Here is a 24435-nt window from a genome sequence, read left to right as displayed (position 1 = left end):
CTACCAATCGTGGTGTGCAAACATCCCAGCATTATGCACAAGAAACCTTCTCTTTGTGAAGTTTCAGTGGCGCCCTAGAGATTTACCTATTTTATCAGAAGTCTCGGAGCTAGTGCCATCGACCAGGAGTCTCCTGGACATTCTTTTAGAATTGGCAAGTGCTGAGTGGCCCTACTACACTTCCTACAGAAACACTTTGTCACAGATGGTTTTTTTTTCAGGTTTGCTCCTTTAGCTCTGCAAACCACTGATATTAATTGCCTTTTCACTGTTTTAAAAAAAGAAGTTCCTCAGCACCTTCAGTATATTATTCTATATTAAAATGTAATTAAAGGCATAATCTAACTCCAATCACTTCCACATCTGGAGCTGAGCGGGGCTGGTAACGTCACAGCTACAAATATCATCCAGCTTGTGTGTACCAGAGTTAGGCCGGGGCTACACTAGAGAGGAATACGGGAGAGTGAGAGGCGTTAAAAGCATGCATTACACACGGACAAATGATTCTCTATGGAGAAGCTCCCATCATCCGTATATTTCTCGTCCGTATTCTACGGTCCGTGCCAATCGCAGCATGCTGTGATTGTCAGCGTACTACGCCCGTAGTACGCCAATGCAAGTCTATGGGTGCGCAAAAAATACGGATTACACACGGAACACATGTGACTTGCGAGAAATACGCACCCGGTGTCTTTTAGAATAGCCGGGAATTCAGTGCGCTATACAGTAAACTCACACTGACAGGTTTAATAAAGAAACAAAAGAATAGATAAATACACATAGAATATATATATATATACACTCACTGGCCACTTTATTAGGTACACCATGCTAGTAACGGGTTGGACCCCCTTTTGCCTTCAGAACTGCCTCAATTCTTCGTGGCAGAGATTCAACAAGGTGCTGGAAGCATTCCTCAGAGATTTTGGACCATATTGACATGATGGCATCACACAGTTGGCGCAGATTTGTCGGCTGCACATCCCTGATGCGAATCTCCCGTTCCACCACATCCCAAAGATGCTCTATTGGATTGAGATCTGGTGACTGAGGAGGCCATTTGAGTACAGTGAAATCATTGTCATGTTCAAGAAACCAATCTGAGATGATTCGAGCTTTATGACATGGCGCATTATCCTGCTGAAAGTAGCCATCAGATGTTGGGTACATTGTGGTCATAAAGGGATGGACATGGTCAGCAACAATACTCAGGTAGGCTGTGGCGTTGCAAGGATGCTCAATTGGTACCAAGGGGCCCAAAGAGTGCCAAGAAAAAATTCCCCACACCATGACACCACCACCACCAGCCTGAACCGTTGATACAAGGCAGGATGGATCCATGCTTTCATGTTGTTTACGCCAAATTCTGACCCTACCATCCGAATGTCGCAGTAGAAATCGAGACTCATCAGACCAGGCAACGTTTTTCCAATCTTCTACTGTCCAATTTCGATGAGCTTGTGCAAATTGTAGCCTCAGTTTCCTGTTCTTAGCTGAGAGGAGTGGTACCCAGTGTGGTCTTCTGCTGCTGTAGCCCATCTGCCTCAAAGTTCGACGCACTGTGCGTTCAGAGATGCTCTTCTGCCTACCTTGGTTGTAACGGGTGGCAATTTGAGTCACTGTTGCCTTTCTATCAGCTCGAACCAGTCTGCCCATTCTCCTCTGACCTCTGGCATCAACAAGGCATTTCCGGCCACAGAACTGCCGCTCACTGGATTTTTTTTCTTTTTCGGACCATTCTCTGTAAACCCTAGAGATGGTTGTGCGTGAAAATCCCAGTAGATCAGCAGTTTCTGAAATACTCAGACCAGCCCTTCTGGCACCAACAATCATGCCACGTTCAAAGGCACTCAAATCACCTTTCTTCCCCATACTGATGCTCGGTTTGAACTGCAGGAGATTGTCTTGACCATGTCTACATGCCTAAATGCACTGAGTTGCCGCCATGTGATTGGCTGATTAGAACTTAAGTCTTAACACACAGTTGGACAGGTGTACCTAATAAAGTGGCCAGTGAGTGTATATACATACACATACATGTCATTGTGACAAACATATATATATATATATATTTATATTTCACAGAGTTCTTCATAGCAGAATAGCCGCTAATTCAATTACCGGCTTCTGTCAAATCATTCCCCAACATGAAATGACACATGGTTTACATACAGTAAACCATTTCATTTCATGTTTTTTTTATATGTCCCTGACTAATAATTAGATGAGGGTTTGTGTGCAAAATTTGGGAGGTGTAGTTATTTTAAGGGGTTAATTCGTTGTAAAAAAATGCGTGGGCTTCCGCTGTAATTTGTCAACCAGAGAGGTTAAGCAGGTGAGTGAAGGCAGATTTTAATAGCCATGAAAGGGACAATTGTTTTTGCCCCCCCGCTACAAAAATCTGTCCCCAGACACCCCAGAAATGGCGCATCTATAAGATGTGCCAATTCTGGCACTTATCCTCTCTATTCCCATTGCCTGTAGCGGTGGCGAATGGGTTAATATAACAAAGGGTTAATGTCACCATTCGATTGTAAGGTGACATTAAGCCGATTAATAATGGAGAGGTGTCAATAAGACACCGATCCATTATTAACCCTATACTAAGAAAGGGTTAAAAACAACACACAGACTTTAATTAAAAAGTCATTTAATGAAATAAATACCGTATATACTCGAGTATAAGCCGACCCCCCTAATTTTTCCACAAAAAACTGGGAGAACTTATTGACTCGAGTATAAGCCTAGGGTGGGAAATGCTCCATAGATTATTCCCCCATATGGTGTCCTCAGAAGAAGCTCCATAGATTGTTCCCCCATATGCTGCCCCATAAGAAGCTCCATAGATTGTTCCCCCATATGCTGCCCCATAAGAAGCTCCATAGATTGTTCCCCCATATGCTGACCCCAGAAGAAGCTCCAGATTATTCCCCCATATGCTGCCCCCATAAGAAGCTCCATAGATTGTTCCCCCATATGCTGCCCCCAGAAGAAGCTCCATAGATTGTTCCCCCATATGCTGCCCCCATAAGAAGCTTGTTAGATTATTCCCCCATGTGCTGCTGCTGCTGCATGTAAAAATAAAAAAAAAGACATACTCACCTCTCCGTCGCTGGGTGTCAGGTGCCGGTGTCACTGCTGGCACCTGAGATACTCACGTGTCCTGCGTCCATGGCTGCTCACCGCTATCTGCCACGTCATCAGTCAGTGACGTTCAGACTGCAGGGGGCGCGGCGCGCACTAATCACGTCACCGCACCCTCTGCTGTCTGAAGTCACTGACCGATGACAGACAGCAGCAAGCAGCCATGGACGCAGGACAGGTGAGTATCGCTATACTTACCCGTCCTGACGCTGTGTCTTGAGCCCCCAGCTTCTCCCCGTGCTCTCTCTTCCTGCCTTCAGCGGTCACGTGGTGCCGCTCATTAAAACTCATGAATATGCGCATATTCATGAGTTTTAATGAGCAGCACCACGTGACCGCTGAAGGCAGGAAGAGAGAGCACGGGGAGAAGCTGGGGGCTCAATACACAGCGTCAGGACGGGTAAGTATGACCTGACACCCCCGCCCCCCCTCCCCCTCTGACTCCCTTTGTATATGACTCGAATATAAGACGAGAGGGGGACTTTCAGCCCAATTTTTTGGGCTGAAAATCTCGGCTTATATTCGAGTATATACGGTACACCAAGTTTTTGACAAATTTTTATTAGTCTGGTAATCCCAAAAAAAACCATGACCTGCAAAAAAAAAACATAAAAAATCACCAATATCCTTACCTCTCCGCCGTTCAGTCATGTCCCACGCTGCAATCCATCAGAAGGGGTTAAATAGTTTACAATGAGGACCGGTGCTAATGCGACCAGCTTCACTGTAATCTACTACAAAATGAATTGATTCAGCTCTGCGCAACCTCAATGGCTGCCTGTAGATGATCTAATTACCATGGGAAAGTTTCTGACTTTTTTCCATGCCCATATACCCATCATACATATTCGCCATCCCATAGTCGAGTGCCCATAAACCCATCACACATCCTTCATCTCATAGTCCCATGCCCATATACCCATCATACATATCCGCCATCCCATAGTCCCGTGCCCATATACCTGTCATACATATCCGCCATCCCATAGTCCCGTGCCTATGGGCACGGGACAATGGGATGGAGGATGTGTATGACGGGTATATGGGCACGGGACTATGGGATGGCGGATATGTATGATGGGTATATGGGCATGGGACTATGGGATGGTGGATATGTATGATGGGTATATGGGCACTGGACTATGGGATGGCGAATATGTATATGGGCACGGGACTATGGGATGGAGGATGTGTGATGGGTATATGGGCACTTGACTATGGGATGGAGGATATGTTTGACGGGTATATGGGCACGGGACTATGGGATGGCGGATATGTATATGGGCACGGGACTATGGGATGGAGGATGTGTGATGGGTATATGGGCACTGGACTATGGGATTGAGGATATGTATGACAGGTATATGGGCACGGGACTATGAGATGGCGGATATGTATGATGGGTATATGGGCACGGGACTATGGGATGGAGGATATGTATGATGGGTATATGGGCATGGGACTATGAGATGAAGGATGTGTGATGGGTATATGGGCACTCGACTATCGGATGGCGAATATGTATGATGGGTATATGGGCATGGGACTATGGGATGGAGAATATGTATGATGGGTATATGGGCATGGGACTATGGGATGGAGGATGTGTGATGGGTATATGGGCACTCGACTATGGGATGGAGGATATGTATGATGGGTATATGGGCACGGGCCTATGGGATCGTGGAGATGTATGATGGGTATATGGGCACATGACTATGGGATGGAGGATAATTATAATTTGCTATAACTAACCACAGTTAGTTACTCTGCCCGGGCAGCGCCGGGCTCTTCAGCTAGTATATACACTCACTGGCCACTTTATTAGGTACACCTATCCAACTGTGTGTTAAGACTTAATTTCTAATCAGCCAATCACATGGCGGCAACTCAGTGCATTTAGGCATGTAGACATGGTCAAGACAATCTCCTGCAGTTCAAACCGAGCATCAGTATGGGGAAGAAAGGTGATTTGAGTGCCTTTGAACGTGGCATGATTGTTGGTGCCAGAAGGGCTGGTCTGAGTATTTCAGAAACTGCTGATCTACTGGGATTTTCACGCACAACCATCTCTAGGGTTTACAGAGAATGGTCCGAAAAAGAAAAAAAATCCAGTGAGCGGCAGTTCTGTGGCCGGAAATGCCTTGTTGATGCCAGAGGTCAGAGGAGAATGGGCAGACTGGTTCGAGCTGATAGAAAGGCAACAGTGACTCAAATTGCCACCCGTTACAACCAAGGTAGGCAGAAGAGAATCTCTGAACGCACAGTGCGTCGAACTTTGAGGCAGATGGGCTACAGCAGCAGAAGACCACACTGGGTACCACTCCTCTCAGCTAAGAACAGGCATCTGATGGCTACTTTCAGCAGGATAATGCGCCATGTCATAAAGCTCGAATCATCTCAGATTGGTTTCTTGAACATGACAATGAGTTCACTGTACTCAAATGGCCTCCTCAGTCACCAGATCTCAATCCAATAGAGCATCTTTGGGATGTGGTGGAACGGGAGATTCGCATCAGGGATGTGCAGCCGACAAATCTGCGCCAACTGTGTGATGCCATCATGTCAATATGGTCCAAAATCTCTGAGGAATGCTTCCAGCACCTTGTTGAATCTCTACCACGAAGAATTGAGGCAGTTCTGAAGGCAAAAGGGGGTCCAACCCGTTACTAGCATGGTGTACCTAATAAAGTGGCCAGTGAGTGTATATATAGATGCATTCTATGTGTCTATATCTATTCTTTGGTTTCTGTTAGAAACCCTGTCATAGGGTTCCATTATATGTCCATTTTGCAAGCCGGCGAGAAAATCTCGGCATACGGATGCCATACGGATTACATACGGATGCTGACATGTGCAAAATACGCGACCACACCTTGCTTACGGATAACATACGGAGCACTATTTAGGGGTCATTCATCCGTATTACGCATGTAAAATACGGACCGTATTTTGCGTCGGTTAGTGTGACCCTGGCCTAAGAGACCAAACGTGGTGAGGCGTAACCTCGTGGTCCCATATCATCTAATATAGGAATCCCTGGATGTGTACACATTCCAACATGTGATATGCTTTTACTCTCCAATCACATACAACCTCATATTTCCTTATGTTGGGACCCATGGTTTCCACGATGAAAAAGACAGACATATCTAAAAAAAAAGAAACTGTTGTTTACTTGATCGAAATACTGAACATATATACAATTGACAGCAAGGATTCTTCTTAATTTTATCATCTGTAACACATAGCATGAACTTGGTGGTTTCGAGTGGAGGCACAACACTTGTAGAATATGTTAGAGTTGTACAACAAGCTTTACTGAAGACCTCCATCTTAGAGCCACGCAAGTCAATGTATGTTGCTGTGACTTCCCACCCACTATATCTACGTCACCCAGGTCAATAGACTTCTTATATGAAAATGCCCCAGCCTGGTTGGTCCTGTATTTCTTCACTAAGTCCTCTAGAACTAGTAATCACTTTCTGTTCTTCTTTCTGTAATCTTTCTAAGGTGCCTCAACTGGCCTGTTGTGTGAGGAACTACCGCCACTGTTTCTTGTGATCTGAACTTGCTACCTTCTTGTAGGTCTACTAGTCAGCACACACCCAACATGGCTAAACTGACTGAGATTGTACTTGCTTCTCTCCAAACAAATCTCTAAACTACCTAAAACAGTAACTGATCACACTAGCGATGAATACGGACGAGTGGTATGCCATAAGTTGGAATGGCCAGGAATGGGTAGACTTGGGTAGTACAGACAGGCATTGTAGGTACTGACAGGTGCGGCTGGTATACAGGCAGGCACGGCATGTGCAGGCAGGTACTGCTGGAAAATAAACTGGCATGGTAGGTGCAGGCAGGTACGGCTGGTATACATGCTAACATGGTAGATGCAGGCAGTTACTGCTGTTATACAGGCTGGCATGACAGGTTCAGGCTGTTATGCAGACAGGCACGGCAAGTGCAGACATGTGCTGGCCGGCATGGCTGATATGCAGGCAGGTGCTGGCAGGCATGGATAGAATACAGGTACTGGCAGGGGCAAGCAGGGACAGGCAGGTACAAGCTGATGGTGGGGACCTGAGAACTGGCAAGCATGCAACAAGACAGAGTGAACACATTGCTCATGCACCTCCCATGAGGTTGAGGTGCCTTAAATAATAAGTGTCTCCCAGCCATTGGCTGGAGACACTTTAGGATGGCGCACATCATAAGCACAGTGCCCGGAGATCTGCGAAACATACGCAGACCCCAGGCAGCAGGAGGAGCAATTGCAGAACGGGGCCCACAGCGGTGAATGATCAGGGAAGCGTGTAGGGCCACCGGCGGTACAAAAATCAATTTTTTTCTATGGTAATATTGTAACAATTGAGAAAAAATTTTTTGTAATTGATTTGAGTCTTTTATTATTTCAAGTCTGATTCTGCATAAAATAAAAGTTGTGTAACATAATCCTCACACTTTGTATTCCAGACCTGGGCTTTGACTCTCATTACACAAATTGGGCTCTCCATCTCGATCCTGTGCCTTGTGCTGGCCATCATCACTTTTTGCTTTTGCCGTTCTATCCGGGGAACACGTAACACCATTCACACGCACCTGTGTATCAGTCTTTTGTTTGGCAACTGCCTATTTCTCCTTGGAATCACAGCGGTTTGGAACCAGGTAAAGTTTTATAACATTTAACGTATACCGTATCTATGATCTACAGTTTTACAGTATTATATATTACTGGATTTTATTTTATATTTTATATAAATGCAAAACGATTTACTGCTTGCTGAGTTCAGTTGTTAGAGGAGGCATCCGCATTGCTCAGGTGAATAGAAAAACACCACACCTTGCTTCACTGCGCATGCGCCAGATTTAACACAGACCATGTAATCCAGTGGGTGCAGACTCTGTCTATTTTTTTGCAAATTTTATGGTATCTGCACATAGACTGTTTTGAGCTACTACTTTTGTAGCGCAAACCGCATCTGGAAACGCTCGGTCTCTGGGGAGTTTTTATGGGTTTTTCATTTACTAAATCAGTTTTGAAGAGTTTTTAAAAAGTTTAGGAGAGTTTTTCTCCTGTAGTGTTTTCTGCAGTCTTTTCATTGAATAGTGTCTAATTTGGAACGGATTCCATCAGGAGACACTTTAAAGACATGACATGAACTTTATTTAACCCCGTTTAGTTCCCGTAAGCGTATAAAAAAAAAATCATCCAGTTTTCATCCAGAAAAAAAAATGATTGATTTTCCATCTGTATTTTTATCCGTCTATAGACATAATAAAAATTAAACGACCAAATACAGTGTTGTATTTTGAGAATTGCAAAGCATCCGTAAAAATTGGATGCTATATGGTCGATTTTGAATAGGATCCAATTTTTTGTGTGCACCCATGGCCTTGGAAGGGTGAATCTCATCCTATATATGAAGGAGAATAATATATGCTGCGCTTTTTTGTTCATTCAGACATTTGGTCCATATTAAAAAAAAATGGCATCTGAACATCCCCATTGAATAACATTGGTCCGATTGACGTACGTTTTTATCACGGACAGCACCCAGATGAAAAATACAGTTATGTGAACCTAAAGAGTAAGAGTTCAGGAATCCAAGTGTCTTCAGTCTCCTCCCACCCACCCAGCCTGACTGACAGCTGCAGCTTGTACTGAGCAGTGTGAGATCTCAGCAGGGAGGAGGGACACTGAGGAGCTGTCAGTTATGTTAGGTGCGTGGGCAAACTTTCATATAGGATTAGGGTCGTTATGGACTCACTTGGACAATGCAATGTACAAAATAGTTCTATCATTGTGTTCATCTTCTATAATTTTCCATGAATTTAATTAAGACCTCTAATTACTCATTATACAAATTCAATATATTACAAGAAAATGCTAGCAAAATTCTAAACAGGCTGCAACTCACATTACAACCACTGGGTGGCCACATATAGACACATATAGCATAAACATTTCCAAACAGAGCATCACAAAACCGTGTTGTTTTTTTTCCAAACTTGTCATCTCACTCCATTCATCTTGAGACATGTTGGGTGTACAGTACATCCATATATATAATTTTATACAAATGTTTGTAACTATACAACCTTTTGACTCTTCTTGCCCCGTTGTTCCTTGAGTTAATTAAGAATTTTTCTCGAAACCATTGACTGCTGTGATCAGGTGGTAATTGTGGCCTTGTCCTGTCTTATGTCATGGCTTTTTATGTTTGGTTTTTGCTTCATAGGTGGTTTGCGGGATAGTTGCAGCGCTCCTTCATGCTTTATACCTCTGCTCCTTCTGTTGGATGGCTCTGGAAGGATTGGAGCTTTACCGCATGTTAGTAACTGTATTCAAGACCCACCTTAAGAAAAGATACCTCCTGGCAGTGGGGTACGGCACGCCAGCCGTGATCATCATAATCAGTGCAGCCATTTATCATCAAGGATACGGCACCAAAAAATAGTGAGTAATGGTGAATGATGGAAAGGTTCATGATGTGCTGTAAATCTATCAAAATATAGAAAAGATTAGATTTAAAGGGTATTCCCATCTTCATAAATGAGTATTGAAGTAAAATGCTTGGAAATAAAGGCAGTGTTGCAATTTAATGCTTCTTTTGTTTACAGATAGTTGCCTTGGAGACCGACCACCACTGCTAAACAGGAGAATATGTGCGGTGCTTACAGTCACTCTTCTGTTGAGCTTGTTAGAAATGTTTTGAAGGTGGGCAGGATTACTGGAGCACAGTGCATCAAGCTAGATATCAGCGGTGGTCGGTCTCCTAGGCAACAAGCTGTGAACAAAAGAAAAGTACTATTATCTCAAGAACCTGCAAATTTTAATAAGCAGTAAATTACCAAAAGTGCTTGTTTTTACAAGTACTATCCGACAATATCCATCTATGAAGAAGAGAATAACCCTTTAAAGGGCTGGGCTGGTACCAAAAATGTATTTTCTAAATATATAGCCTTACACCCTAACCACTTTTGTCATTTGCTTTCTTACACAATGTCCTACACTTCTTCCTATCTTGTTAATCCCTAAATGTGTTTTCTGCGAGTTAAGGCCCCTTTACGTTTAGCGATGCACCAGCGATACGACCCGGTCAGGATCGCTGGTGCATCGCTAAATGATCGCTAGTGAGCTGCCACACAGGCAGATCTCACAGCGATGCAGCAGCGACACAGCACACGATCCTCACCTTTCACACACAGCGATCCTGACATCCTCCCGCCCACCTCCACGCGTCGCTCGTCGTCACAGCAGGAAGCCCAGCAGGAAGCTGACGACGAGAAATGGAGCCGGACATTCTCGCGCGATCAGCGATGGACAGCGGGGGGAGCCAGTCAGAGGTAAGTATCACAAATAGCGATATCGCTAGCGATATTGCTATAACGTCACAAAATCGGTGACGGTATAGCGATATCGCTAGCGATATCGCTATGTGTAAAACCCCCTTTAGATGAGAAATGGGAGGAAAGTTCAGCGTGGACGTGCTGCTCCAGGAGTTTGGAAGCGAATGGGAGCAGCGATATGGGGCGATAGCTGGTCGAAGAGGTCAGGTCTAGAGATGGCTTTTTGAGGATAGGCGTGATTGTGGCATGTTTGAAAGCAGATGGGTAAGTAAAGTACCAGAAGTTAGTGATAGGTTGAAGAGATGGGTTAGAGATGGAATAAGTGTGATGGTGAGGTTGGGGAGGAGGTGGGATGGGGTCAAGTGCACAAGTGGTGAGGTGTGATTTGGAGAGATGAGTAAGCTTTTCTTCAGTGATGTTGGAGAGGGAGGTTATGGGGTTTGGGCATTGGTCTGTTATACGAAGGGGTTGCGGTTGTTGAAAAATAAAGAATTGCCTAGTTTTGGTAGATCTTATTTTTGAAGTGTGTGGCAAAGTCCTCAGCAGAGATGAGGGAGGTCGGAGGGGGGCAGTGGTGGGCGGAGGAGGGAGTTAAAAGTGTTGATTAACTATTTAGAGTTGTAGGATAAGGAAGATATATGGGTTGTTAAGTAGGCCTGTTTAGCAGAGGTAAGGGGTGACATGAATGCGAGTGTAGATTGTTTGAATGCAGTGAAGTCATCTTGCGAATGTGTTTTCTTCCAACGCCGCTCCGCAACCCTGGACACTTTCCGAAGCTTTTTTATGAGGTTATTGTGCCAGGGTTGTCTAGTGATTTGTTGCACTTTGCCATGCATGAGAGGGGCAACCACGTCAATGGTTGATGCGAGAGTGGCATTGTATAAAGCAGTTGCACTGACTGTGTCGTGAGGATATGGATGCCAGTGGTAGAATAGAGTCAGAAAGTATGCGACTGTCTAGACGTGCGAGGCTTCTGTGGGGGTGCGCTAGTTGCTGGACATGGGTGACAAGTGAGGAGGACAGGGATCAGAAAGATAGCGGGAGAGGGGAGGTTGTGAGGGTGGATAGGGAGCAGAGACGGGTGAAGATAAGGTCTAATGTTTGTCCGTCTGTGTCGGTGGCTGAGGAGGACCACTATGTAAGTCCAAAAGATGAAGTAAATGACAGGAGTTTGGAGGCTGCTGGCTGGCGGGTGTCAGTGGGGATTTTGAAGTCATCCATTATGATGGCGAGACTACCAGCAGAGAGAAAGTTAAGAAGCCAGGTGGAGAATTGGTGAATAAAGGTAGAGGCCAGGCCTTGAGGTTGGTATATGATGGCCACTTGGAGGTTGTAGGAAGAGTAAATACGGGCAGAGCGCACTTTAAAGAAGGGAAGATAAGTGAGTGTAGGGGTCGAATTGGGTTGAGGGTGCATTTGATAGAAAGGAAAAGACTCACTTCTCCACCATGTCTGGTGCCAGGGCTAGGATTGTAGGTGAAATTGGGGCCGCCATAACACAGCAAAGCAGGTGAGGCAGTGTTGGAGGGTGTTAGCCATGTTTCAGTGAGGTCTGGAAAGGAAAGATTGCGAGACGTAAAGAGGTAGTGGATCACATGGAGTTTATTGCAGAAGGAGCCAACGTTCCAAACTGCTCCAGAGAGAGGAAGCAGAGAGATGAGAGTCAATGGCACGGGTTTTATAGAGGAGAGATTGCGGTAGTTCATATTAGGTTGTGAGCGATAGGAGGGGAATTAATGCAGTGAAGAAAAGTAGAGAGCAGGAGAGCAGGTGGGAGATGGAGAGTGACCTTCTTATTTATGTTTCAGTAGAATAGGTCTGAGGTTGAGGAGCGGGTCTTGCAGAAGATGTCAGGTAGGGAGGTAAGAGGGAAGGGGCAATGATTATTTGTTTAGAGGGTGCTGGGGTGTGGGGATAGTGAAGGAGAGTGAGTGTTAGTAGAGCAAAAACTGTAAGGGAATAGGTAAGCATAGTGAAAGACTAACTGTTGGGAAAAAGAAAAGCTAAGTACATTTAATAAAGAGTGGTTACTCTTATCTTCTGGTCACTGCTGGTTCATTTCTGGCATATGCGGCGCCCCCAGGAGTATGGTTGCCGCAGTGGCATTGCCTTCCTCCAGGGAGGGTGATGTCAAGCTTGGAGGCAATGAAGGGTCTCTCTAGCAGTTAACCATGTCATGCAACACAATTCCCACTCCAGGCCAGCAGAGGGAGCTCTAAACCAGAATTGGGGGAGGAGTGCTCTCTGAGGGCCAGGAAGGGAAATTAGGAGTTAGTGTGAGGAGGGCAACGAGTGTAGACGTGTGGAGAGAAGCTGGAGGTTGAGCTGAGGATAGAGAGCTCCCTCACAGTGATAGTGCATGAACTGGAGCCTGGTCTCCACGGTTGTATGGATACTGAAGGTCCTGCAACAGAAACCAGAGAAATAGGAAGCTGTAAATGCTCTATTCCCAACTAAGACTCGGAGGCACAACAGCGACGGGTGAGCCAAGAGAGATAGAGGGCTACAGCTGTCTGCCATACGAGGTAGTTCTAAGAGAAGATAAGAAGGAGGAACTTCAGTGTAACACTGTACTGCATGTACCTCAAGCCAGCGCTAGGAAGAAGACTACACAACCCATCTGATAGAGAGATTCCTGAGTTGCTTCCAGGCTAGCCTGCTCCTGTGCCATCTGTAATCAGGACCCTGGACTGTGTTTGCCAAGTAAAGGTAAAGAAACTGCACCCTGTTGTGTCCTTGCCTCCTTCCTGCAACATCCTCAGCACTGCTACATCTCTGTGCCAAACACTGCACCCTCTTCCTAAACATTCAGCTACACTGCCCTGGGACCAACAGCCCTACCTGTGGAGGGCTACAACATCATTGCTGCACTAAACCATCTGTCCCAGAGGATCTGCTTGCAGCGTCGGCTTAACACCTCCCTTGCCGAACACCACAGGTGGCGTCACGAATCACTTATAAACTTTATTCCCAACTCAACCCCTTTTACATGAGGGCCCAGGGCCACGGACCGGGTCACCGCTGCTGTGACAATCCCCTCTGAGAGACCGGCCCGGTACCGAGTACCCCACAGCCCTGGGAGGGTGACCCACATATTTCTGTTGTACATTTAAAGAGCCACACTTGATGCAGCCATACGGACCACGGTCAGACAGACCTGTTTATAATTAATAGTTCATAATAATAAATAATGCATTATAGTTTAGAAAATATATATTTTTGTGGACTTGTGCATCCCATGATGGCTTTTTAGAAAAATAAAATCTGTAGTTGTTTTAGAGAATTTTTAATTTATCAAAATGATATACTTCCCCTTCTGAAAACTAAAAGAAGGCTCTGATTAAACTCCCTGTCAATTTTCGCAGTCATTTAGCCAAGCGATTCACTTCTAAATCTCTGAATCATACCTGATGGTGAAGGCTAATGAACCGAGCCAAACAACTAGCCCCCTTCATCACGTAGCGAGACACTAGAGCCTGTGTTGGAAGATCCACCAGGATCAGTAACAGGAATTTGACTGGGTTATCAACAAAGTTTAGTGATGAGCGAGTATACTTGTTGCTCGGGTTTTCCTGAGCAAACTCGGGTGTCCTCCAAGTATTTTGGCATGCTCGAAGATTTAGTTTCTGTCGACACAGCTGCATGATTTGCGGCTGCTTGACAGCCTAAATACATGTGGGGATTGCCTGTTTGTTAGGGAATTCCCACATGTATTCAGACTGTCTAGCAGCCACAAATCATGCAGCTGAGGCAACGAAAACTAAATCTCCGAGCACGCCAAAATACTCGGAGGACACCCGGGCATGCTCAAGAAAACCCGAGCAACGAGTATACTCGCTCATCACTAATAAAGTTCTCAAAACTACTGTATATGTCCATGTTAGGAGATCATCACTACAGCAAAAAGCAGAGACCAGTAGGGGATCTGGAAGCGTCAAAAGTTACCTCTAGAAAAAAGCATTCCCAGAATGAAGAAGCCCACCCATCGTTCTGCAGATTCATGTAGGTCTTTATACAGACAGGTTCTTTTCAAGAGTTGTCTGTTGAGGTTCAAAGCTGTAATTTTCATAAGCTACTGATAATCTATACTGAAAATGATCCTCTTCTTTTCTGAAAGTGCAGCCATGATGGAGGAGCCGCCGCTGCTAAGAAGTCCCAATGCAAATTACAGGGAAAAGCTTTAGTAGTCAGGCAAATGGTTTCCTTGTTAGGCAAAAGTGAAATTTTCTGATTTTTAATTAAATTTTTTTTCCTGTTTTTGGTTAAAAAAAATAAAATAAAAAATTGAAACATGTAAATGAGAAAAATCTCCTAAACTCTTTCCCTTATCTTGTCTCGCAGTTGCTGGTTGTCTCTTGAGAAAGGTTTTATCTGGGCTTTTATGGGACCCGTATGTGTGATTATCCTGGTAAGTACATTTTCAAGTCAGACCTCTAAACTTCTTCATCAAGAAAGTGGGCACCCTCACATTAGACTAATCCCTGCTGAACCCATTATGCCCAATTCTTTGTTCTCAAGGGAGATAAGGTGTGCCAGAAGTAACTAGCTGCGGTTTACCCCCTTCCCATTGAGAATCCCCTTAAGCCTGCTTACACAAGCCGAGCATGCATGTGTGCAGGGAGGAGCCCATCCATCCCTTAATGAATTTAGTGCCGCTTTCAGCCAATGCCAAAAGGGTAGTTTACGAAATTATTGTGGTGTAATTTATCATGAATTTATTGGGTGCAGGTAACGCCCCATCTCACCCAAGCTCTATCCACTAAGTTGGCAGAGCAGGTCGAGACAAGCATATAAACATCAGAAATCACCAATTTGCTAAATTTCATGTAGTCATTTTATGCCAGAGAACTGGAAAAAAAACGCTTGACAAATCAGGACCTTAATGTTTTAGTTCCACAAAATGAGGCATTTTCCAGCCTGAATTTTTTTCAAGATATGTGAATAATGCCTGAACATTGGTGGTCTATCCACCGAGACATCCCCCTAATCTCCTATTCACCTGAAATGCAGCACTGCTGCTAGGAGTTTCAAAGGCCTTTAGGTATATGCAAATTGTCTCTTCAGAGAGGAAGAGGACTAGATCTCTAGTGCCACCTATTGGAAGTAGCGATCCTAAAAGTTAATATCGACTCTTTAACGAGCCTTGTTACATGACTTACAATAAAAGCCAAATCAGAATCTCGATTTGCAGACACAGTGTTTCAGGATACTGCCCTCTCATCAGTGCAAAGTGAGAGATTTGATTTGGCTAGGTGAGGGTCTTAAGACTGGGATCTAAGGGGTAACGTTTCTCCTTGTGGAGAGTGACAAGCCAAGCCTGGCATGTCAGAGTGAGGAGACTAATAGGCCATGCATGCTCCTCTGGGAAATAAGTATGCAAATTGTCTCTTCAGAGAGGAAGAGGACTAGATCTCTAGTGCCACCTATTGGAAGCAGCAATCCTAAAAGTTAATATCGACTCTTTAACGAGCCTTGTTACATAACTTACAATAAAAGCCAAATCAGAATCTCGATTTGCAGACACAGTGTTTCAGGATACTGCCCTCTCATCAGTGCAAAGTGAGAGATTTGATTGGGCTAGGTGAGGGTCTTAAGACTGGGATCTAAGGGGTAACGTTTCTCCTTGTGGAGAGTGACAAGCCAAGCCTGGCATGTCAGAGTGAGGAGACTTATAGGCCATGCATGCTCCTCTGCGAAATAAGTATGCAAATTGTCTCTTCAGAGAAGAAGAGGACTAGAACTCTTGTCTATTGAAAGCAGGGATGCTACAAGTCAATATTGACTTTTTGACAAGCCTTGCAAGGCTGTTTATCTATATTGGTACCGTTACACCTAGCGACTCACCAGCAATCCCGACTAGCGATATGACGCGGTCAGGATTGCTGGTACATCGCTAAGTGGTTGCTAGTGAGCTGCCACACAGGCAGATCTCACCAGCGACATCGCAGGGGTCGGGAGTCGCTACTTACCTGTCAGACGAGGTGATCCTGCGTCCTCCCGCCCGGCTCCACGCGTCGCTCGTCTCTCCACAGGAAGCGCCGCAGGAAGTGGCCGACGAGGAATGGTCCAGGAGCTTCTCGCGCGATCAGCGATAACCAGCGGGGGAGCCGGTCGGCGGTAAGTATCACATGCAGCGATATCGCTAGCAATATCGCTACAACGTCACAAAATCGGTAACGTTACAGCGATATTGCTAGCGATATCGTAGTGTGTAACGGGCGCTTATGGACTCTCTGTGCACTGCTCACTGGTATTGGTTATGTTCATACAAAGCGCTTTTGCTGTGTTTTTTTTTTGGTGGCAAAATCTGTTCTCTTGGCAGTGAAGAAGCTGCTTGCAAAAAAGCAGTTTTTCCAGCTTTTTCTGCTACGTTTTTTGGGGTGGATTATATGTGTCATTTGTATACAGTACGTGTTTAACAAAATTAGTTTTATTCACCAAAAATGCAGCAAAAAAATGCATGGTTGTGTTTTAGCGGCGTTTTTGCACTTTCTTTGGTGAAACAGCTCTGCAAAAACGGTGAAAGAAGTGACATGCTGCAGTTTTCAAAAACCCAGCAGTTTTCCAATTCAGTCAGGGGAAAAAAAAAGTAATCTTGTGCAAGAAATTTCTCAAATGTCATAGTTGGTACTGTAAAAGGCAGCTTTTAATTTGAATTTAAAAAATGTGCAGCAAAAAAAAAGCGCTTCAAAAACGCAACGTGTGAACATAGTCTTGACAGATATTGCAGGTGATATCAGATGATGCACCAGAATATAGTAAATAGATTAATAAAACCAAGCTGATCAATAACGTAGATAAATACTATACTCAACCCATAAAAAATGACATATACTAGCCTGTACACTGACCAGCCATAACGGTAAAATCCCCAGCTTAAAATTGTGTAGGTTTGTGGCTTCTGGTTTATGGCATCAACACATTAGCAGCAGATTTTTTAAGTCCTGTAAATTGTGAGGAGTAGTCGTGCATATGGCCTACAGGGATCAGACAGGATTTTCCACCACATGCCATAGATGATCCATTGAATTGAGATCTGAGAAATTTGGAGGTCAAGTCATCACCTTCATCTCTTTATCACGTTCCTCCATTCATGATCAATTTTTGCACTGAGGCAGGGGGCATTATCCTGCTGAAAGAGGCCACTGCCATTATTGATGCAGCTGCTGTGAAGGGGTGTACTTAGCCTGTACAACGTTTATATAGGTCACATCCACATGATGCCAGGACGAGTGGTTTCCCAGCACGTTGCTCCATCAGTGGGAACGAGCAACGTGCTGGGGAACCGGTTGTGAACTCATTTTCTGATCTGCCTCTGGTTTCTGGTGAGGGAGCTGGTTGTGCTGACAGAGGAGTTGTGAGTTCTCTTTCCGGGCTCCCTCTGGTGGTGGTAGGAGGTAATGAAGCTGATCTAATTAACAGAGACCTGCCACCTGATAATGAGGATGAGGATTGGACATCTGGAGTCTCAGACTGGATTTAAGACAGCCGACTCCCTATTCCCATGCTGGTGATTTTTTTCCTGCCTCCTGAGGTCTTAGTTTCCAGCTCAATTCCTGCCTTCTCAAGCTAAGTTGTCTTTGCTTATGTTCACATTTGATTTGGTTTGGTCTATTCAATTTTTGTGTGGTCAGCCAGCCCCGGCTGGGGCTCTGCTGAATTTCCACTCTTATGTCATTGTATGTGCCAGTTTGCTTTTTGTCCCTTATTAGATTGGCCTCTTTTTGCTCTGTTCTCAGAACATGCCAGAGTGCTGATATAGTGGGTGAAGTCTAGTGACTTGAGGGTATTTTTTCTATCAGACGTGTTGGGCATTTTTTTGCAGGTTTTTTACAGATTGCAGACAGTATCTTTCCTTTCCTGTCCTTTCTAGTTAGTGTGGGCCCCATCTTTTGCTCAGTCTATTTTCCTACCTGTGTTTGTGCTTTTACCTTGTCTCACCGTCAATACATGTGTGGGGGCTATCTGTTCCTTTGGGGTCTGCTCTGGGGCAGTTTAGATTTCCCCTTTTCTTGCTTTAGGCTTACTTAGTCCTCCGGCTGTGACGAGGCGTCTAGAATCATCGTAGGTACACTCCACAGCTGCTGTTAGTTGTGTGCTTAGGATCAGGGGTCTGCAAACCGCGTAGTTACCAACCTCTCTGGTTTTCTGTGACTTAGCCTGGTCTTGTTTTCCTCCTCGGTGACCCATTCATAACAGGAACCGCTGGTCTTGGCATGAAGTGGATCTAATCCACCTATATGAGCGTTGTACAGGCTAAGTACCCCCTTCACAGCAGCTGCATCAATAATGGCAGTGGCCTCTTTCAGCAGGATAAGGCCCCTGCCTCAGTGCAAAAATTGCACTATTGGCTTATCGTCTTACATCCTGGAAAGTGACGCACATGTACCCGGGAATACACATGATATAAAAGAAAATTAATCAGACCAGGCTTCTTCTTATATTGCACTTACCATGGTCAACAAGGACCATCAAAAGCACTGACCGGCCTGTGACTACACAATCCCATAGATGCTCAGTTGTAACATTTTCAGCATTTTTTTCTCCATCTTCGGTTGGATGGCACTAACTAGGCTCTAAACGCTCCACTCTATTGATGAGTCTTAGATGTCCATGATGCCGGTTGTCTATCGTTGGTGTACCAACCACTGCTACTGGGACCTGCCACTTTGGAGATACTCCGACCCAGTCATCCAGTCATGACAATTCGGCAGGCATCTACTAACACACCTTACCTCTCCCCGATGCAGGTGAACTGTGGGATTTTTGTGCTCACTGTGTGGAAACTGGCAGAGAAAATGTCTTCCCTCAGCCCAGACCAAGGAAAACTAAAAAGAATCAGGTAAGCGGCACGTCACTAATATTCTTAGCCCTCAGGATTTTACCTGTGATGCTCACATTACTATGACTGTCACAGGAATTTCTAACATGGCACCATCCCGGTGGCACATAGATTCATGGGGTGCCGTTGAGTTTCTATAGTGTCAAGGAGCCTAGTAAAGCCAACCTGTGGCTGGGCTTCACTGTGGATCATAAATGTCACTATATACATCAGAAATTAAATATTCATGGATGTGGTAACTTGATCGAAGTCCCCTAGGGGGACAACAACAAAAAAGTAAGAAAAAAAAATTAAAAACAATCAGAAATGCCTGAATCATGACTCTTCCACCAATTCAAAGATCAATTAAAAACATAAAAAAACTAAACATATTTGGCATTACCACAAACATTACAAAATGATTTAATTCGTAAGGTAAACGCTATAAAGTTAAGCGCGAGTGATGAGTGAACGTGCTGGGATAAGGTGTTATCCGACCATGCTCGGGTGCTATCCGATTGACTTCAGCGTGCTCGAAAAATATGATCGAGTCCCTGTGGCTGAATGTCTCACGGTTGTTAGGCAATCCCTGCAAGTGATGCGGCTGTCGAACAGCCGCAAGACATGCAGCCGCGAGGACTCGAACATTTCTTTCAAGCACGACGAAGACAATCGGTCAGCATGTTATGCTTTGTTGTACTATTATGGGTTTATTATATACGCTATGTACATACACACTCAATTTCCATGTGGCTAAATGGTAACTTACATTTTTAGGACCCTGACAGTGACATCTTTGGCTCAACTGTGTATCCTGGGGGGCTGTTGGGTGTTCGGCTTCTTCATGTTCAGCTCTGCTACCCCGTTCTTCGTATACGCCTTCACCATCCTCAATGCACTGCAAGGATTACAGATCTTCTGCCTGCACTGCCTGATGCACAAAAAGGTGAAAGATAGGGGGCGCAATATGAAGAGGGGGACGCAGGGGGTTAAGTGCTTTCACCATAATCCTATTCATTGACCCACAACATGTTGTCTGCTACATTCATCCATCAGGTCCGGGCTGAGTATAAGATGTGGCTCTGCGCACTCGCACATTTCAAGGCTCCAGTTTACTCCGAATTCAGCAACACCAGCAATACGCAGACACACAGCAAGGTAAGAGGCTGTCGGCAACATCCCTGCCGGTCCGTATGTAGAATATGAAAAAGGGAGGATGATTGACCTCATGGAGATCAACATCCGACACTGCGGAGACACCATCATGTGTTTCTCAACGCAGTGATTCTAGAGCACTGCCCCCATCCCTTATGGGAAATATGTAAAACATGCAAAAACATAAGCCGCGGAGACACCATCACATGTTTCTCAACGCAAGCAATGACTAGCCAGGTCTTTCACCAGGAAGGAACAACCACGGGAAGGGCAGTCTCCAATGAAGGAAACCACCTATGCCAAAACATGGTATCTATCCACAGACAGCTGTTTCGGGGTATTGCCCCTCATCAGTGTGGAGTAGGAAACTGGCTAGTAGGAGCAATGCCTAGTAACAGACCATGAAAAAGGGAGGATGATTGACCTCATGGAGATCAACATCCGACACTGCGGAGACACCATCACGTGTTTCTCAACGCAGTGATTCTAGAGCACTGCCCCCATCCCTTATGGGAAATATGTAAAACATAGAGTTGAGCGATACCGTCCGATACTTCAAAGTATCGTATCGGATGGTATCGGCCGATCTTTAAAAAAAGTATCGGTATCGCCGATTCCGATACCGGAAGTCCCATTCAAGTCTATGGGACTTCCGGTATCGGAATAAGAAAAACCCTTTCCTGCCCTTGTACAGCCTCTCTGGGGTCTGTACGGGCCTTTCGGGGGGCTGTGCCGGCCTGCCAGGGGGTCTGTGCAGGCTCCGGTGGTCTGTGCCGGCCTGCCGGTGGTCTGTGCAGGCTCCGGGGGGCTGTGCCGGCCTGCCGGGGGGCTGTGCCGGCCTGCCGGGGGGCTGTGCAGGCTCCGGGGGGCTGTGCCGGCCTGCCGGGGGGCTGTGCCGGCCTGCCGGTGGTCTGTGCAGGCTCCGGGGGTCTGTGCAGGCATCGTCCGATGGGACTACAAGTCCCATCGGGCGATGCCTGCTACCATGACAGTGATTGACACATTAACCAATGATGGGACAGTAGTAGTCCCATCATCCGGCTAATGTGTTAAATGTAAAAAAAAAAAAAAAAATTACATGCTACATACATACAACATGCATACTACATACATGCTACATTCATACTACATACTACATACATGCTACATTCATACTACATAAATACTACATGCAACATACATACTACATATATACTACATGCATGCTACATACATACTGCATGCTACATACATACCACATATATACTACATACATACTACATGCATGCTACATGCTACATACATAACACATATATACTACATGCATGCTACATACATACTACATACTACATATATACTACATACATACTACATACATACTGCATGCTACATGCATGCTACATACATACTACATACATACTACATATATACTACATGCATGCTACATACATACTACATGCTACATACATACTACATATATACTACATGCATGCTACATACATACTACATGCTACATACATACTACATATATACTACATGCATGCTACATACTACATGCTACATACATACTACATATATACTACATGCATGCTACATACATACTACATGCATGCTACATACATACTACATGCTACATACATACCACATATATACTACATACATACAATACATTCATACAATACATACATAGACATACAGTACATATAACATAGAGTAACATACTTACCAATACTTGTCACATTGTTCCCCGAAGCCATTGTCTTTTCCGGGATAAATATTAACATAACAAACCACAAAAATACTCACCCACGATCCGAAGCAGTCCACGAGTGTGTCCCACGACGATCTTGGGTAGAGAACTGCAGCATCAGATGATGCTGCCGTTCTCTACGGGCTGCAGGAATCCAATGACGGAAGGTAGGTATCCTTCCGCACTGTATTCCTCCGCCACTTAAAAAAAAAAAGTCCCTAGTCTCACTTTATGCCATTGCTGTGTGGGAAATTCCCACACAGCAATGGCATAAAGTGAGACTAGGGACTTTTTTTTTTAAGTGGCGGAGGAATACAGTGCGGAAGGATACCTACCTTCCGTCATTGGATTCCTGCAGCCCGTAGAGAACGGCAGCATCATCTGATGCTGCAGTTCTCTACCCAAGATCGTCGTGGGACACACTCGTGGACTGCTTCGGATCGTGGGTGAGTATTTTTGTGGTTTGTTATGTTAATATTTATCCCGGAAAAGACAATGGCTTCGGGGAACAATGTGACAAGTATTGGTAAGTATGTTACTCTATGTTATATGTACTGTATGTCTATGTATGTATTGTATGAATGTATTGTATGTATGTAGTATATATGTGGTATGTATGTAGCATGTAGTATGTATGTAGCATGCATGTAGTATGTATGTAGCATGCATGTAGTATATATGTAGTATGTATGTAGCATGTAGTATGTAGCATGCATGTAGTATATATGTAGTATGTATGTAGCATGTAGTATGTATGTAGCATGCATGTAGTATATATGTAGTATGTATGTAGCATGTAGTATGTATGTAGCATGCATGTAGTATATATGTAGTATGTATGTAGTATGTATGTAGCATGCATGTAGCATGCAGTATGTATGTAGCATGCATGTAGTATATATGTAGTATGTAGTATGTATGTAGCATGCATGTAGTATATATGTGTTATGTATGTAGCATGTAGCATGCATGTAGTATGTATGTAGTATATATGTGGTATGTATGTAGCATGCAGTATGTATGTAGCATGCATGTAGTATATATGTAGTATGTATGTTGCATGTAGTATTTATGTAGTATGAATGTAGCATGTATGTAGTATGTAGTATGAATGTAGCATGTATGTAGTATGCATGTTGTATGTATGTAGCATGTAATTTTTTTTTTTTTTTTTACATTTAACACATTAGCCGGATGATGGGACTACTACTGTCCCATCATTGGCTAATGTGTCAATCACTGTCATGGTAGCAGGCATCGCCCGATGGGACTTGTAGTCCCATCGGACGATGCTTGCACAGACCCCCGGACATCAGCACAGCCCCCCGGCAGGCCGGCACAGCCCCCCGGCAGGCCGGTACAGACCCCCACAGGGTGCACAGACCACCGGCAGGCCGGCACAGCCCCCCGGCAGGCCGGTACAGACCCCGGGCAGTCCACACAGCCCCCCGGCAGGCCGGCACAGCCCCCCGGCAGGCCGGCAGAGACCCCCGGAAGGCCCGAAATGACGGCGCATCATGATGCGCACACACCGCGCATCATGATGACGTCAGGCCGTCAATCAACTGAACTTCCGATTCCGATGCCGAATTCCGATATTGAAAAAATATCGGAAGTCGGTATCGGAATTCCGATACAGCAAGTATCGGCCGATACCCGATACTTGCGGTATCGGAATGCTCAACACTAGTAAAACATGCAAAACATAAGCCGCGGAGACACCATCACATATTTCTCAACGCAAGCAATGACTAGCCAGTAGAGTTGAGCGAAACGGGTCGAAAAATTTCAAAAGTCGCCGACTTTTGGCAAAGTCGGGTTTCATGAAACGAAACCCGACCCTAGGATGAGGTCGGCCACGAGGTCGGCGACTTACGCGCCAAAGTCGCGTTTCAAAAGTTTGTTTTGCGCTCTTTTTCAGCCAATCAGGATCCACGGACACTGTGGGCAACGTGATGACATAGGCAGGGGTCACCACCATCTTTCAGAAGGGCATGCAAGTGATTGGCTTGCTTTGGTGGGCGTCACAGGGGTTATAAAAGGGCGTGCACGCCGACCGCCATCTTACTTCTGCCGATCTTAGCATAGGGAGAGGTTGCTGATTCCGTAGGGAGAGCGTTAGGCAGGGAAGAAGAAAAAAAAACTGCTTCTGCTGCTAGCGATTTTGCCTGTGCAACACACCAGTCACTGTGTGTGCAGTGCAAGGGGAGGCTATATTGTGGTGGATCAG

At 45.0% G+C, this 24435-nt stretch overlaps 1 protein-coding gene across 1 annotated transcript in view; it reads left to right on the top strand.

The window, feature by feature from the left end:
• LOC141100329 (adhesion G protein-coupled receptor E5-like) overlaps nucleotides 1-24435 on the top strand; it is a 156584-nt gene that overhangs the window by 114624 nt on the left and 17525 nt on the right. Inside the window, exons 15-20 of the mRNA XM_073588728.1 lie at nucleotides 7624-7815; nucleotides 9390-9607; nucleotides 14842-14908; nucleotides 19251-19342; nucleotides 20099-20267; nucleotides 20378-20479. Coding sequence (XP_073444829.1) covers nucleotides 7624-7815; nucleotides 9390-9607; nucleotides 14842-14908; nucleotides 19251-19342; nucleotides 20099-20267; nucleotides 20378-20479 — 840 coding nt within the window. The remainder of the gene's footprint in view (nucleotides 1-7623; nucleotides 7816-9389; nucleotides 9608-14841; nucleotides 14909-19250; nucleotides 19343-20098; nucleotides 20268-20377; nucleotides 20480-24435) is intronic.

The sequence above is a fragment of the Dendrobates tinctorius genome, unplaced genomic scaffold (genome assembly GCF_039654945.1).
Source record: "Dendrobates tinctorius isolate UK_male_01 unplaced genomic scaffold, ASM3965494v1 ptg000104l, whole genome shotgun sequence".
Lineage (NCBI taxonomy): Eukaryota > Metazoa > Chordata > Amphibia > Anura > Dendrobatidae > Dendrobates > Dendrobates tinctorius.
This window is presented reverse-complemented; position numbering and strand designations above follow the sequence as displayed.